Source organism: Argentina silus (genome assembly GCF_951799395.1).
Source record: "Argentina silus genome assembly, chromosome: 13".
Taxonomy (NCBI): Eukaryota; Metazoa; Chordata; class Actinopteri; order Argentiniformes; family Argentinidae; genus Argentina; species Argentina silus.
Window position 1 is genome coordinate 970,277 of NC_139667.1, and position 15,855 is coordinate 986,131.

The 15,855-nt window shown below is 47.8% G+C and overlaps 1 protein-coding gene across 1 annotated transcript in view; it reads left to right on the forward strand.

The window, feature by feature from the left end:
* Nucleotides 1-676: 676 nt before the first annotated feature.
* stac (SH3 and cysteine rich domain) overlaps nt 677-15,855 on the forward strand; it is a gene marked incomplete at its 5' end in the record, with an annotated part of 23,691 nt that continues 8,512 nt past the window's right edge. The window contains 6 exons of the mRNA XM_083683440.1: nt 677-797; nt 3,607-3,740; nt 8,664-8,745; nt 9,136-9,242; nt 11,117-11,198; nt 12,717-12,784. Coding sequence (XP_083539566.1) covers nt 677-797; nt 3,607-3,740; nt 8,664-8,745; nt 9,136-9,242; nt 11,117-11,198; nt 12,717-12,784 — 594 coding nt within the window. The remainder of the gene's footprint in view (nt 798-3,606; nt 3,741-8,663; nt 8,746-9,135; nt 9,243-11,116; nt 11,199-12,716; nt 12,785-15,855) is intronic.

Consider the following 15,855-nt stretch of genomic DNA (forward strand, 5'->3'; position numbering starts at 1 on the left):
ATCAGAGGATGGGCTCATTGTAATGCATGGAACGGAATGAGGTACGGTATCAAATACCATTCCTAATTCCGTTCCATGCATTACAATGAGCCCGTCCTCTGATTTCTACCTCCACCGGCCTCCCCTGATGTACTGTAGAAGGGGCGCCAAATGTGTGTGTGAGGAATTCAGTTCAAGTAAAGTAAGTGCCCGTAAGTATCTCTGGAAACAATTTCACCAAATGATTGGATTGAAATCTGTTTTCTTCTAAATCATGTCTGCTCTTTGAATAGTCATTTATGTAATACGTTGCGTATCTCCTGCTGCCAAGACCCACTTAGAGTCCGACATTATCTCTAAGTGTGGGTAATGTTCTGATTGCGGTAAGGGGCCAGAGATGGTCTTATCAGCCACGCCGAGACGGGTCCTGTCCTCTCCACACGAGAGCGAGCGTGTGTTCTCTCTCTGCTCAGGGCTCAGGCTCCTCTGGTCGTTGTTGACGGCCCTGCAACGCAACGCCACTCAACGCAACGCCACCCCACCCAACGCCACGCAACGCCACGCAACACCACGCAACGCCACGCAACGCCCTGCAACGCCACGCAACGCCAGCATCAACTCTCAGTCCTGACGAACGGTCCTCTGTTCATCATGAACCCACCGTTAAAGAGGAGCGTCTCCAGACAGCTTCGTTGTCATGGTATTCTTTGATGATGATCACGTTAGCGTGTTCGTGTTCTGGACGGCAGCACAAGTCAACATGGACGACAGCGGGAGCTTCTGTGTGATGGAGTGGAATGGAACCTCAACACACCGAGGTTCTCACCCCCCTCCACCCGACCCTGCCCTGCCTCTCTCTGTGATGGAGTGGAATGGAACCTCAACACACCGAGGTTCTCATCCCCCTCCACCCGACTCTGCCCTGCCTCTCTCTGTGATGCCTCTCTCTGCCCTGCCTCTCTCTGTGATGCTGGGGGAATCGATACAGGCCTTCGTATGCGCTCCCATATTCACACGCACACAGTGAGTCTGAGCCCCAGCACGCGGCTTCGTATGCGCTCCCATATTCCCGCTGAAACAGAGAGAGTCTGGATTCAGCACGTGCTCATTGATTAATCCATAAAGTGCCTGAAGCCCAGAGTTTGGCCAGACGAGAACTAATGACAACCGGGTTTCACCATACTGGAGTACTCCAACATGTTCCCTCCAGCTGAACAGGCACTGATTGATACCACATAAAGTAGCCTATTACTGTTTGTTTTAGCACCACTTTTACACGCTGTTACATGATGAAATATCTGTTGGAGTTCAGAGTTACGGGTCGGCTAAGTTGTTAGTACTGGTTTGAAGTAATAAGGTGAGTTCAGGGTGAGAGAGGAGCGTGGTTGGTAGGAGTGGTATAGAGGGTCAGGGTTCGGTTGGGGAGGAACCCATACAAAAGAGATGGGGTTGGGGGTCATGTAGTGTGATTGGGGGTCATGTAGTGTGATTGGGGGTCATGCAGTGTGATCTGTAACTGCAGGGAAGATCGTCAGGGAAGCCAGACACTACATGTAAACAGGAGAAACATGGCTAGCATTGAATCATGACCTCGATGACCTCGGACCTCGTAGTAAACACTGGGATAAACCATGCTGCTTTAACTGACCAATGAGGACGTTAATCATGACCTTGTTGACCTCTTAGGCTAATACGCATTACCCTAAGGGTCAAAGGTCAAGAGAAGCCAGTCGTCAGGTCCTGAGGGCAGATGTTTGGAGGAGACTTTATTTACAGTGGTACTGTTGTTGACAACCCCATCCTACCCACACCTCCCCCATCCTATCCACACCCCCCATCCTACCTACCTCCCACCTCCTACCCCCCCATCCTACCTACCTCCCACCTCCTACCCCCCCATCCTACCTACCTCCCACCTCCTACCCCCCCATCCTACCCACCTCCCACCTCCTACCTTCCCCCTCCCCCCTCCCCATCCATCTCCCCACACCCAAACAAGATTCTCTCTATCTCTCTGTCTCCGTCTCCCCCTCTCCCTCTCCCTCTCCCTCTCCCTCTCTCTCTCTCTGTCTCTCTCTCCCTGCGACGTACGCACTCTATGTGTTGCATAACTTCCGAATGCAATTAAGCCTGATTAATCTTCATTTACTCAAATGTCTGTGAGTCATATATCAATGCAGGAGGTGATATATATACACACACACACACACACACACACACACACACACACACAGACACACACACACACACACACACACACACACACACACGGAGACACACACGGAGACACACACACGCACACGCACGCACGCACGCACGCACGCGCGCGCCCGCACACACACACACACACACACACACACACACACACACACACACACACACACACACAGTTGGCGTTCGGGGGATTTGCTGTAGCGACTTCTTCATGGGAGACGAGGAAGATTTTGAAGGTGAAAGCAAGGAAGCCGTCATTCACTGACTTTAGAGTTTAGACGCTGAGGAGGAGAGTATTGGATTAAATTGGGTACAATTTAATCTGGATTAAAGTTGTTGTTTTTTTTGCGGGGGGGCGGTGTGTGATTGGATGGTGGGTGTTGGGTGTTGGGTTGAGGGAGGTCAGTCCTGTCCCTGCTTGGCTGATGCTTGATGTAATTACCTCTCAGATGGCCGGGGTTTGGACTCCAGACAGGTCTGGTCCGTGGGCTACTCCGCTGGGCCGGAGACTGACAGCTCCACTAGTGGGGAGTGACCTGCTGCTCTCTGCTAGAGACTGTGATTACACATGAATGATTGTTATTAGTCTGACTTCAGCTCAACCCTCCTCTGCCGGCTCGTGAAGGCGCTCTGAGAACAACAGGACGTGTGCAGTAGACTACAGCCTGTCTGGTACCCCAGTTACAGTGAAAGAATCGGGTTTGCAGGCAGGAAATACAGTACAGGGTCCCTCTGTCTGTGGAGCGTGGAGCGCTACAGTACCGTAGCATTAGTCTGTGCAAAGTCGGCGCCAGTTTTTATCACCAAAGGAATCTTGAATCAACTTTAACGTGACGTTCCACAGTCGTTCACTCTGCTCTGAGGGGAGCGAGCTGTCAATCACCCAGAGCCTGGAGAGTACCGGAGGTTAGCAGATCTCTGTCCTTCAGCGTTATTAGACACGCTCAGCCATCACCAGGCCTGAGGATGTCTGAGGACACGTTAACCAAGACAACCTCGGAACGTCTTCAGATGAGTCAATGTCTCAAGACAACGTACGTCTGTGTGTTAAGACATCCTAAGACATCTGGATACATCTGTAGCCGGGGGTGATGGCTGGGTTAGCTCTGTTACGGATGTGTCTTAATACTAAGCTGATTTGACTGACTGACTTTACTCCCTCTCCTGCCGCTACGATAATCCTGTATATTTTAGTTTATTATTTTTACTGTTTTATTATTGTCACTCTTTATATTTTATCCACTATCCTCATAACGTTCTATTGTTGTTGTTGTTGGTGTCGCAGAGCTGCTCTGCCTCAGGCGGTTTGTTGTGTTGTGTTCTTGCATTCAATGTAATGACAAATAAACCAGACTTGAGACTTGATTTCCCCTCCTTGCCTCCTTACCTCCTGCTGTGTGTTTTGATTGGCAGGTACGACAGCCAAACACGTGGTGTTCCTGGCTGGCAACACAGCCAAACACGGCCTCCGCTGCAAAGCCTGCAAGATGAGCATCCACCACAAGTGTGAGCACGGAGTGGGACAGCAGCGGTGCCAGGGCAAGCTGGTGAGAGAGCGCTGACACACTCTTAGAACACAACGTTCTCAACGGGTTCTTCATCTGTCCCCATAGGGGAACCCTTTGAAGAACCGTTTTGGGATCCATGTTGAACCCTTTTGGGTTCCATTTAGGGCTTTCTGTGAAAAGGGATCTACATCTAACCCAAAAGGGTTCTACATTGAACCCAAAAGGGTTCTTCAAAGGGTTCCCCTATGGGGACAAATGAAGAACCCTTTTAGAACCATTTTTTTCTAAGAGTGTACTGTAGATAGATGGGTACTTTCTGTTATTTCTTTTATGTTACCAGGTTAGTCACTGAGATGAACAATCTCTTTCACAAGAGAAACCTGGCCAAAATAGCAGCACACAGAGTTTTAAAAAAACTAAGTATAGATACTTTGTTGTCGTCAGAGAGAGAGAGAGAGAGAGAGAGAGAGAGAGAGAGAGATGAGATAGAGAGAGAAAGAGAGAGAGAGAGATGAGAGAGAGAGAGAGAGAGAGAGAGAGAGAGGGAGAGAGAGAGAGAGAGAGAGAGAGGGAGAGAGAGAGAGAGAGGGATGGGGTTTTTTCACAGTCAATGATCAAGCAACATGATCAGAAACATCAAAGCCAACATATTACAAAACATAACGCGTCATCATCGTCATTGCCATGGTCACCATCCTCATTATCGTCATCAGCGAAGTCCCTCGTCACTGGGTCACGTATCTGAAATGTTAGCAGAAGCGTCATCAGTGCCATCGGGCTCAGAATACACAACGCGTACGGTATCACCCCGCACCAAGCATTTACTGTCATCAAGGTCAATACGTTTGTCCTAGAGGCTTCTTTTAATTGGTTCTTTTAATTGGTTCTTTTAATTGCATTATCAGGTTATTGGAGCTGTGCTACTGTGCGTTTGCCTCACTGCTGTTAGAAGATCGTCATGGTGATCAAACAGTAATCTCGTTCACCAGACACTTCCTGCTTTCTAGCCAATAGCAGCCTGGGTTAAGAGGTTGTGGTGATCAGAACATTGCTTTGCCTGGTTTACATTCAGCAGGTCTCAACTAGGGGAGGAGGTTGGAGGTTGAAATCGGAGGACGGGCTCTTTGTAATGTATGGAACAGAGTGAGGAATGGTAACAAACACGTGTGTTTGACACCATGTGTTTGATACCAACTGAGACAAATATAGGACTGTTATGTACACAGATCTGACCCTAACATTCAAAAATGAATGTGGCCATGAAGGGATGCACACAAAACTCAAATAGGCTGTGGCATTCAAGCGATGATTGATTGGTATTAACGGGCCCAAAGTGTGCCAAGAAAACATTCCCCACACCATTACACCACCTCCACCATGAGAAGGTGTACAGGTGTTCCTAATAAAGTGTTTGGTGAGTGTGTATACAGTATATCGTTGGTTAGATATGGTCTGATTCATCCTCAATCCTTCCAGTGTGAGTACTGTGGGCCTGCATTTTAATCAGCATTTTTGTGGGCCTGCATCTTTAATCAGACCCATTGGGTTTGGTATTGCAGAGTTGTTGTTTTAGGGGTGGGTGGGGTGTTTAAGAGGATGGGGGGCAGGAGGGGGGGGGAGTGGGGGAGGTGGTCATGGACCGTTCCAAGATGTATCTGTCATTTCGCTGTCTTCCAGCGTGCTCTGGGGAGCTGGCAGCCATGACCGCGCAGGGCTGTTCAGTCATTCACACATCCCACGTGGAAAAACCGAGAGAGCCCTGAACTGAGACCGCACGTGAGACACGGGAATACAAGTGTTCTTCTTCCCCCTCTCTTCTTCTCGTTGTTTCTCTCTCCCCCCCCCCCCCCCCCCCCCCCTCTCTCTCTCTCTCCCTGAGCTGGCTTGAAGACGGCCCCTGGGGAGATACCATCAGCTTTCAGGAGTGGAAAATGAGGTTGAAGGGTCGACCATGAAAAGAGAAGTATTCCCAGCGGAGGACTGCTCTAAATTAAGTTCCCTCTAAACTTGGCCCGGACGCATTTCTACAACCTTGCTTATTTCTCTTGGCCAGAGAATCTGATCAGAGGGAAAACAGAGAGAGATTCAGAACCTCATGAGATTCGCTTGAAACCAAATATGTCATTATTGATCTGAAGTTCGGATTCAAGTTCAATATCTGACATTACAATATGACTTGAGGGTGAAACAATGACATGAAAAATGTAAGACCTGTCTCTCTGCTAAAGACCTGTCTCTCTGCTATTTCATGAGATCAAAATATGAGCCCAGTGACACCAAATGGCCAGGTTTTCACTGTAGGACAGCAGGTTTTCACTGTAGGACAGCAGGTTTTCACTGTAGGACAGCAGGTTTTCACTGTAGAACAGCAGGTTTTCACTGTAGATAAAACAGCTGCACACACATAACAAATGAATCTCTTCTCTGGGTATTTCAGACTTCACAACATTCACTTAGTGGGTATTTTAGGCAACATGTGATTTATTGCAGACCCAAGGGCTGGAAAATATCAGTGAAACGATATAGTCTTTGCTTTTTTCATTTCATATTTTCCACACAGTCCTTGGGCACTACTGGCACCGGCAGCCTCAGAGACTACCACCACAGAGCTACCACTACCACTCAGAGACTACCACCACAGAGCTACCACTACCACTCAGAGACTACCACCACAGAGCTACCACTACCACTCAGAGACTACCACCACAGAGCTACCACTACCACTCAGAGACTACCACCACAGAGCTACCACTACCACTCAGAGACTACCACCACAGAGCAGTCCTCCTTCATGCTGAGTCAAACCCGCCATGTTGTTTTTGTAGATGAGCATCAGCAGTGGTCACACACCAACCAGATGGGGCCCCTGCAACAACAAATGTGTCTCTTTTAACCTCGTCGTTAATGAGCTGGCCTCTGCCTCTGACACGCAGCACTTGGGAGGGTACTTACGGAGCTCAAGGGTTGCTTATTTTAGCTCGTCGTCACGAGGCGTTGCAGCAAATGGAGAATTAATCAGAGTAGATTACGGATGCAGATTGGGCGAACGAACAAGCCGCTCGGTTGATTATGCTGAATGTAAACAAACAGTGTGAGAGAGCCTCTCTTCTGGGGGCGATAGGGGCGGAGCCCGTGGGCTAATTGAAGCGCTGATCAACCCTCTGTTGTGACGCCCCGCGCATCAAAATGAAATCAACACACAAGATGATCCTCTTGGTAAATTGGACCACGTTGCGAACAATATATTTTTTTTTACTGAAAATGATACTGAAGTGGGCTTGTTCTTGTTTTGTTAAGATCAGTGATCAATAGTCACCTGGTAAATATTCCACCTACTTGTCTTGCAGTGTACAGAAATGGAGGCTGGCGGAGGCAGAAATCGGAGGACGGGCTCATTGTGATGCGTGGAATGGAATGGAATAGAATTCCTCCGATTTCTGCCTCTGTTATATTACACAGACCTGTATTGCATTGACTTTTACCCTCACCACCAACGCTTACGCTTCCTTGGCAGAGAGGTTTCTTGCGAGACAGTTTTTAGGCCGTCCAGTCATTTTTCTAGATATAAGAGGGACCTATCTCTGATGGGAAAATATCGATTTGAAGGCAGACAGTAAACACAGAAACGTCATTGATAAATAAATGATAAAGGCCTTGCGGGCTGTCCCTGTTTGAACTGGGAGTGAAGGATAGGACCCGAGGACAGAGAAGATTGGTACTATCCTCTTATCGGCTCTGAAGTTTGTCTGGAAGAAACTTTGTCCACTCAACCTCGCTCAATGTCCTGTGGACAACAACTTAAATAGACTAAATGAACGTTGGATTAATCTCCTCCCGTTCCACATCAACCAGACTCCATCAACCAGACTCCATCCCTCATCAACCAGACTCCATCCCTCATCAACCAGACTCCATCCCTCATCAACCAGACTCCATCCCTCATCAACCAGACTCCATCCCTCATCAACCAGACTCCATCCCTCATCAACCAGACTCCATCCCTCATCAACCAGACTCCATCCCTCATCAACCAGACTCCATCCCTCATCAACCAGACTCCATCCCTCATCAACCAGACTCCATCCCTCATCAACCAGACTCCATCCCTCATCAACCAGACTCCATCCCTCATCAACCAGACTCCATCCCTCATCAACCAGACTCCATCCCTCATCAACCAGACTCCATCCCTCATCAACCAGACTCCATCCCTCATCAACCAGACTCCATCCCTCATCAACCAGACTCCATCCCTCATCAACCAGACTCCATCCCTCATCAACCAGACTCCATCCCTCATCAACCAGACTCCATCCCTCATCAACCAGACTCCATCCCACATCAACCAGACTCCATCCCACATCAACCAGACTCCATCCCACATCAACCAGACTCCATCCCTCATTAAGCTTTCCAATCTCCGCGTTACGTAACATCTGATGCCTGAGCATATGGCTGATGTAGAAATTACAAATAAACTTTGGTTTGCTTTGATTTGATTTAGTCTGCGTCTGCTTGAACCAACTTGGGTTTTGCTGATTGCTGATTGCAGAAGCAGCCTGACACTCAGTCAGTTTGGTGTACAGTATCAGGGGAGGCTGGTGGAGGTAGAAATCGGAGGACGGGCTCATTGTGATGCATGGAATGGACACGCGTGTTTGATACCATTCCTCCATGCCTTACAATGAGCCCGTCCTCCGATTTCTACCTCCACCAGCCTCCCCTGTACAGGATACTGTAGTACTGTATTGTAACCAACAGACAGAAGGAGTCATGTGGTTCAGGTGGTGTGCAGTCTGTGTATATTGATCCTCTTCACTCTAACTCTCTCGTCCTCCTCTCCCCAAACTCCCTCCTCTTCCCCCTCTTCTCTTTCCCCTCCTCTCTTCCCCTCCTCCTCTCCCCCCCCTCCTCTCTCCCCCCTCCTCCTCCCCCCCCCTCTCCCCCCCTCCCCCCCCACAGCCCAAGGGGTTTAGGCGGTACAACAGCTCCCCACTGCTGATCCAGGAGCAGTTTGGCTGCATCAAAGAGGTCATGCCCATCGGTGAGCAACAAGGCGATCCCTCTCCCTCCAGCGCCACACGCGGACGCTGACTCTGCTCTAATCTGCTCTAACACATTACGGCTATTGTTTTGTGCAGTAATTGCATTGTTTGTTTAAAACAATAAAATAAATATTCATAATTGCATTGTAATTGGGTTAAACAAAAGTCCATAGCAAAAAATCACTGAGCTCCATTCCGAAATGCGATTAAAAAAAGCGGTCTCTACATTTCAATGTAACGAGATGTTAATACCATGTTATTACAGATGTTAATACCATGTTATTACTACAGTAATTATTACATTATTACACAGGTATACTTGTTGTTGTGGTTGTTGTGACTGACGTGAGGCTGGTTCTGTCCCCCCCCCACCCCCCGTCCCCCCCCAGCGTGTGGCAGTAAAGTGGACCCCGTGTATGAAGCTCTCCGGTTCGGGACGTCTCTAGCCCAGAGGAACAAGCGGGCCAGCGGTTCTGAGTCGCCCCACAGAAACTCTGTAAGAACCACAGAGCGTCACTCAGGAACCTGCTGTTATACTGTTATTATATATTATATACATATATATATATATATATATATATATACATATAGCTGTCTGTCTCTCTGATCAGGCTGTCTGTCTGTCTGCTCAGGCTGTCTGTCTCTCTGCTCACACTGTCTGTCTCTCTGATCAGGCTGTCTGTCTGTCTGCTCAGGCTGTCTGTCTCTCTCTGTTCAGGCTGTCTGTCTGTCTGCTCAGGCTGTCTGTCTGTCTCTCTGCTCAGGCTGTCTGTCTCTCTGCTCAGGCTGTCTGTCTCTCTGTGCTCAGGCTGTCTGTCTCTCTGCTCAGGCTGTCTGTCTCTCTGCTCAGGCTGTCTGTCTCTCTGCTCAGGCTCAGTGGTGCAGCAGTTATCTCAGCTGCATTGATCCGAAGGCTCAATAACTCATTTGAACCTGCGGGCCTTGGCCCGGGTGCATGGGTCAAATGAATACATTATGAACACATAATCCAGATGAATTCAATTTCTGCCAAAATAGTGGGACAGGTCGGAGTGGAGACCCACTCAAATACTAAACCATTTACAGTGTGTTCTGTCTCTCAGTGAGGCTACAGCCATGATTTATTCATGAAATTATAATGAATAATCTACACAGAGACAAACAAATCAACGACTACAGACAACAGGTGGCGTGGTCATTTGGTCCTCCAGACCCCGTCTACAGCGATGGTCTACTTAGATTACTGCACCATGGAGTAAACACTACCAATAAAGGAAGTCCAGGCGAAGAGATAACGAGAGGATTGTAAATAGTTGAGTCCAGGAGAGATATCTGGCTGAGCGAAAAGAAAACGTGGATTCCAAAAACCTCCACACACCCTAGAGGCCTCATACACTCCGTATAAACACACACAGAACACTTCAGGAGAGCTGGCTGCTCATGAAGGCTCAGATTAAAGCACTTCAGAGAGAGTGGAGGGAGCATACGATCCATATAAACATCACAGGCCCTCTTTTTGTGAAGTAAAGGGGAAGCTGTTCTCTGGGTCTTATCTGTATACGTCTCATGTATAAACGGTAATCTGCGGCTTGGATCAGTCTTTCTCTAACAGGGCTCCTCTGTCTTCCCAGCCGTCTCCTGTCCGCGGCAGCTGCTGTTGAGAGTCCCTCGACCGCTGTGGCCTCAAACAGAGGGTGTATTTATCACAGAGAGCCTTGTGATAATGATTAGCAACTGCAGTTTTTGGACCGCATGGTTTTGTGTCTTTTCTGAATTTGGTGCCTTGAATCGAAGCTCTCTACTAAAATGCGTTGTACTGTTAATGCGATATAAAGTATAGAAGTGCGATTGTGATATTCATCAGGACTGTGGATCGGTCTCCGCTCATGTGTCACAAAACTCTGTCCATTCGTATGTCACGCGCTTTCTCTCCGACGCCACTGGGATAATTTTGGCGAAACTTTTGAGGTGACGCTGATTCATCTGGTGATAAAGTGAGAGGTCAGAACAGGGCGCAAAGAGGAGAACGCACCTCAGACCGAACCTTTCAGCCAATTGGCTGTCTTCACATAACACTGTAAACACTACAAGCTCCAGTAACTCCTCAGCCTGCCTCAAATCCGTGGACGGCCTTCAAAATAAACACAAAACTGTAAGAAGCAAGACTGATAATGAATCAAAGAAGCACGACACGTTCTGTTTACTTTTCTGTCATGGGTTTGAAGAACTGTTAATGACTCACACACAGAGGGGCGTTCCATCACTCAACACGTTTACTGTACACTTGTTAAAGCTTATTTAGATAAGATACTGTGTGTAGAACGTGTATAAGTGTGAACTTATTATAACTATTATTATTGTTTTCTGTCTCTCTGCTGGCTGTGTGACCAGGCCAGTGACTTGGCCCAGGTCCCAGAGGAGGCTGTCGCTCACAGCAGTCAACATGAACTCACCAGGAAACACAGCGACGACGGTGAGTACCTGACACCACCACTGGGAGGCTGTCATCAGTCGACTACTGAACCCTAATTCACACCTCAGAGCCAGACCGAGCTGAGCTGAGCTGAGCTGAGCTGAGCTGAGCTGAGCTGAGCTGAGCTGAGCTGAGCTGAGCTGAGCTGAGCTGGGCTGGCCTGGGGACACATCCACTAGCGTTGTGGTGGAAGGGACAGCGTGAAAGGGAAATCAAAAGCGCAGTGTAGTCTGGGTCGAAACTATACCGACTACTTTTAAATGGTGTTTTTAGGGTCTGAACTCATTCAGCGCCGAGGGTGAATAAAACCGCCCAAACTGTCAACATTCTAGAGGGCCAAGGGTGACTTTATTCACCAGAAATGCATCAATTACAATGCTTCATTTTATAGCCAATCAAAGTGTTGTTGCTAGTTAAACGCCACATAAAACACTTGGCAGTCTAGGTGGTGAATGTTCCGGAATTCTTTGGCAGTTAGTGGGTTTAATTCACAATGCCAGGGAGCTATGATATGCCATGTATTTTCATATAACCTTTATTCTAGCAGGGAGTCCCATTGAGACCAAGGTCTCTTTTACAAGGGAGCCCTGCATACACACAGTTTACAACCATACATCATACACATTCACATTTGCAACATAATAAAACACAAGCACATTTTTCAACAAAGAGGCCCTCGATCAAAACGTTAAACTGCCCAAGCGGCACCAGAGCAACCAACTGAGACTCTCTCTGCAGATTGTTCCAGCAGCGAGGTGCATTTACCCAATTTACCCAATTTGCTGCATTAACAAATCCATAAAGTCTTATTTGTTTGAAACTGGGTCCATTTGTGTCAGATTTGTTTCTATGAATGTAAGTGGTTTTCGCATTCCTCCCGGGCCGATCCACACACCGCCAGATCTCAAAGCTCTCAGAGGAGGAAGGCTCGGTCGCCAGTGACCTTGATCATGCTGTTATGTTCATCCTGAACAATGAAAGCAAAAAGAAACAAAGAATTTCAAGTAGTGCTCACGATTCCAAATTCCATTTGGAGCTGCGTGCAAGGCTGACTGACCAATGCCCTTCAAAGATACATCGTCTGACGCACAACAAATAAGGAACAAAGCCCTCATGCTGAGGATGTCCTTATCCCTCGTGTAGACCAAGTTTCCTGCCCCTTTTCTACGTACTGGAGCTATTTGTATTTCTTGTGAGGGGTCGGAGAGGGAAAGAAAGCACTCATACTTATGAGATTCCGACCCGTTCCAAATCCCACCCGTCTACCCTGTGGCTTCTTGAAATATGTTTTTATTTACGAATAAGCTTCTGTACGACAGGCCTTGCAAGATGAATGCTGCTCTGGGTTCAAGTGGGGACACTTGGCAGCTGAACTGTAGAGACAGATTCAACCCCGCTTCTCCATTCTCCGTACGGATTATCAAAGCTGAAGCCATGGACGGTTTAATGCTGTCTATGAACATAGTTATGTTGTTGACTTTGTGGTGGTTTGTGGAATAATGTTTGTTTGTTTCTCAGTGTTCACAGACCTTGAGAATGGGACGGAGCATTACCCTGTACCAGAGAGGAAAGGAGAGGAGTCACCGGTAAGACCCCCAAAACCATACACTCCATACTCTATACACTCCACAGCTATACACTACACACTATACACACTATACACTACACACAACATATACACTATACACCCCACAGCTATACACTACACACTACATACACACTATACACTACACACTACATACACACTATACACTACACACAACATACACACTATACACCCTACAACTATACACTACACACTACATACACACTATACACTACACACTACATACACACCATACACCCTACAACTCTTACAGTACATACCCAACAGTACATACCCAGCAGTACATACCCAGCAGTACATACCCAGCAGTACATACCCAGCACAGTACATACCCAGCAGTACATACCCAGCAGTACATACCCAGCAGTACATACCCAGCACAGTACATACCCAACAGTACATACCCAGCAGTACATACCCAGCAGTACATACCCAGCAGTACATACCCAGCAGTACATACCCAACACAGTACATACCCAACAGTACATACCCAACACAGTACATACCCAACAGTACATACCCAACACAGTACATACCCAGCAGGGAATCCGGAAACCTTTGGGTTTCACACAGAGGCGTTGGGTTGTTGCACTTGCAATGATGGCTAGCTAAACATCTCACGTATTCTTGCAGGCCTCAGATTCTTGTTACATCAAATGTTTATTGCTGACATCAAGGAGACCCCTTAACACCTCTACTTCCCTACAAAGCCGAAGCTCAAGCTCAAGGATTGGAACCACATAGTTAGACACTATACTACCATGGTTGGTTGGACCATTGAAACATTTTTTTACTGCTTTTTTCTCTCTGTTATTTTCAGTAGATAAAAGTCTGCAGTAATGCTCTTTGTCGTTCTGGGGCAGTAGAGAATATCAACCCTACTTGGATGACTGATTGTCATGAGCAAGTGAGAGAGGCAGAGAGAGAGACTGGAAGTCAGAGGTGTTTTCTGTCCTATGCCATCGGCCGGTGGGTGGTGTGGGAAACGTCTTGGTCTGTCACACGCCAGTGGAACAACTACAACACAAACATAAATAAAACATTCCTCCGAGTCGAACGATGCTTTATGAGGTCACAAATAAGGTTTTTGTTGAGGCGCCTGCCTCATAAACAGGTCCTTTGTCTCTCTTTTATGACCCTGCTCTCAGCCAATGAGCTGGCCCGCTGCCACCGACACCACATGTAGAAATACCGCCGTCGACTGTTCAGGACAAATCATAATAACTTGTGATCTGGAGGTGGAAAATGCAGAGTTATTGTACGGCGAAGCGGTGGGTCGCAGTGACGCACCAACCCTGGATCTCCTTCTCTCTCTGGATCTCCTTCTCAGACATACAGGACCAGTCTAAAGTTTGGACACACCTTGCCAAGAGTGTGCAAAGCTGTCATCAAAGCAAAAGGTGGCTACTTTGAAGAATCTAAAATATAAAACATATTCTGGTTTGTTCAACACTTTTTTGTTTACTACATAATTCCATATGTGTTCCTTCATAGTTTTGATGTCTTCAATATTGATCTACAATGTAGAAAATAATAAAAAAAATAAAGAAAAACCATTGAATGAGAAGGTGTGTCCAAACCTTTGACAGGTACTGTATCTCTCCGACAATCACCTCCCCTCTCATATCCCTCTCATCTCCGGGCTAATCGTAGTTCTGGCCTAAGGTTAACCCCAGGCTAGGGTATTCTAGTCTAGCGTGAAAGCCTCAGAAGTGGACAGTACGTGCCTGTTCCCTAGCTTGCTCTGCGGCCGTCCGTGCATTAGCCTGAGAACTGACCCGGAGCCTGGGCTACCCGGCCGCTCCGGCTTGGCCAGACTCCATCACCGCTGAGTTTCCCAGGAGTTGGAGGGGACGTAGGAGGGGAGCTTCTCCATCTTAATAAGCAGTGATAATCCTGCTGCCGTGGCCGCTGGCATCTGCAGATATGAATCCTCTCTGACCTCCATGTTTATGTTTGTATCTCAGGCTCGGCTCTCTGCAGTGTGTTCTTTTCCACGATCCTGCAGCCGACACGCACTGCAAAATTCATGGTTATGTGCGTCTCAGCAAAAATTGGCAAAAATATCAGTCTCCCTATCGCCCCCTATGGTGTAATATTGAATATTTGATGAGCAGATTGCAGACACTGTTTTGTCCTTTTCCCTCTGAGGTAGCAGAATGACAGTGTTGATATGATGTCATATTAGAGCTGCGGTATTCAGCAGGTGCTTTCTGCTGGTCCAATCCTCTGTGGTCACCAGTGTTTCATTATGTTTACCCGTGATGCCAACTTTGGAAAATACCACAAACACATGTTGATAAACACAATGGTATACAAACAAACACACATGCACACGCACGCACGTACGCGCACACACACACACACACACACACACACACACACACACACACACACAGAAAAACAATCTCCCGCTCCAGCTAGCTGAAACATGTAAAGTTTATTCCACTCTTATCTGGCAGAGCTTAGGCAGCACAGCTGGAAGGAGTCTGTCTGTCTGTCTGTCTGTCTGTCTGTTTGTCTTGTCTGTCTGTCTGTCTGTCTGTCTGTCTGTCTGTTTGTCTTGTCTGTCTGTCTGTCTGTCTGTCTGTCTGTCTGTTTGTCTGCCTGTCTGTCTCTCTGTCTGACAGCCAGGCAGCCAAACAGCCAAATAGACAGACAGACAGGCAGCCAGCCAGCCAGCCAGCCAGCCAGAGACGGACAGACAGCGAGCCAGACAGACAGGCAGGCATCCAGACAGTCAGGCAGGCAGGCAGGCAGGCAGGCAGGCAGACACAGTGTCTGCTCTGCGGGGTAATGAACAGAGGAATGAGGCCCACGCTGCAGAGCGCTGCAGGGGGAGATTGCCTGCAGTGAAGTACCTCCTATCTGGGAGGAGAGGCGCAGAAAACACTCTCCTGTCTGTCTGCTCTCATTTTGAGCTCATCTCCTGCTCCCCTGTTTCAGCCACAACACCTGTTCTCGCGGCGCACGGAATGTTTTCCGATGTCTTAAACCATTAGGAAGTAATCACATCCACCCTCTTGTGCTGTGGTCTTTGCTGCTCCCCAC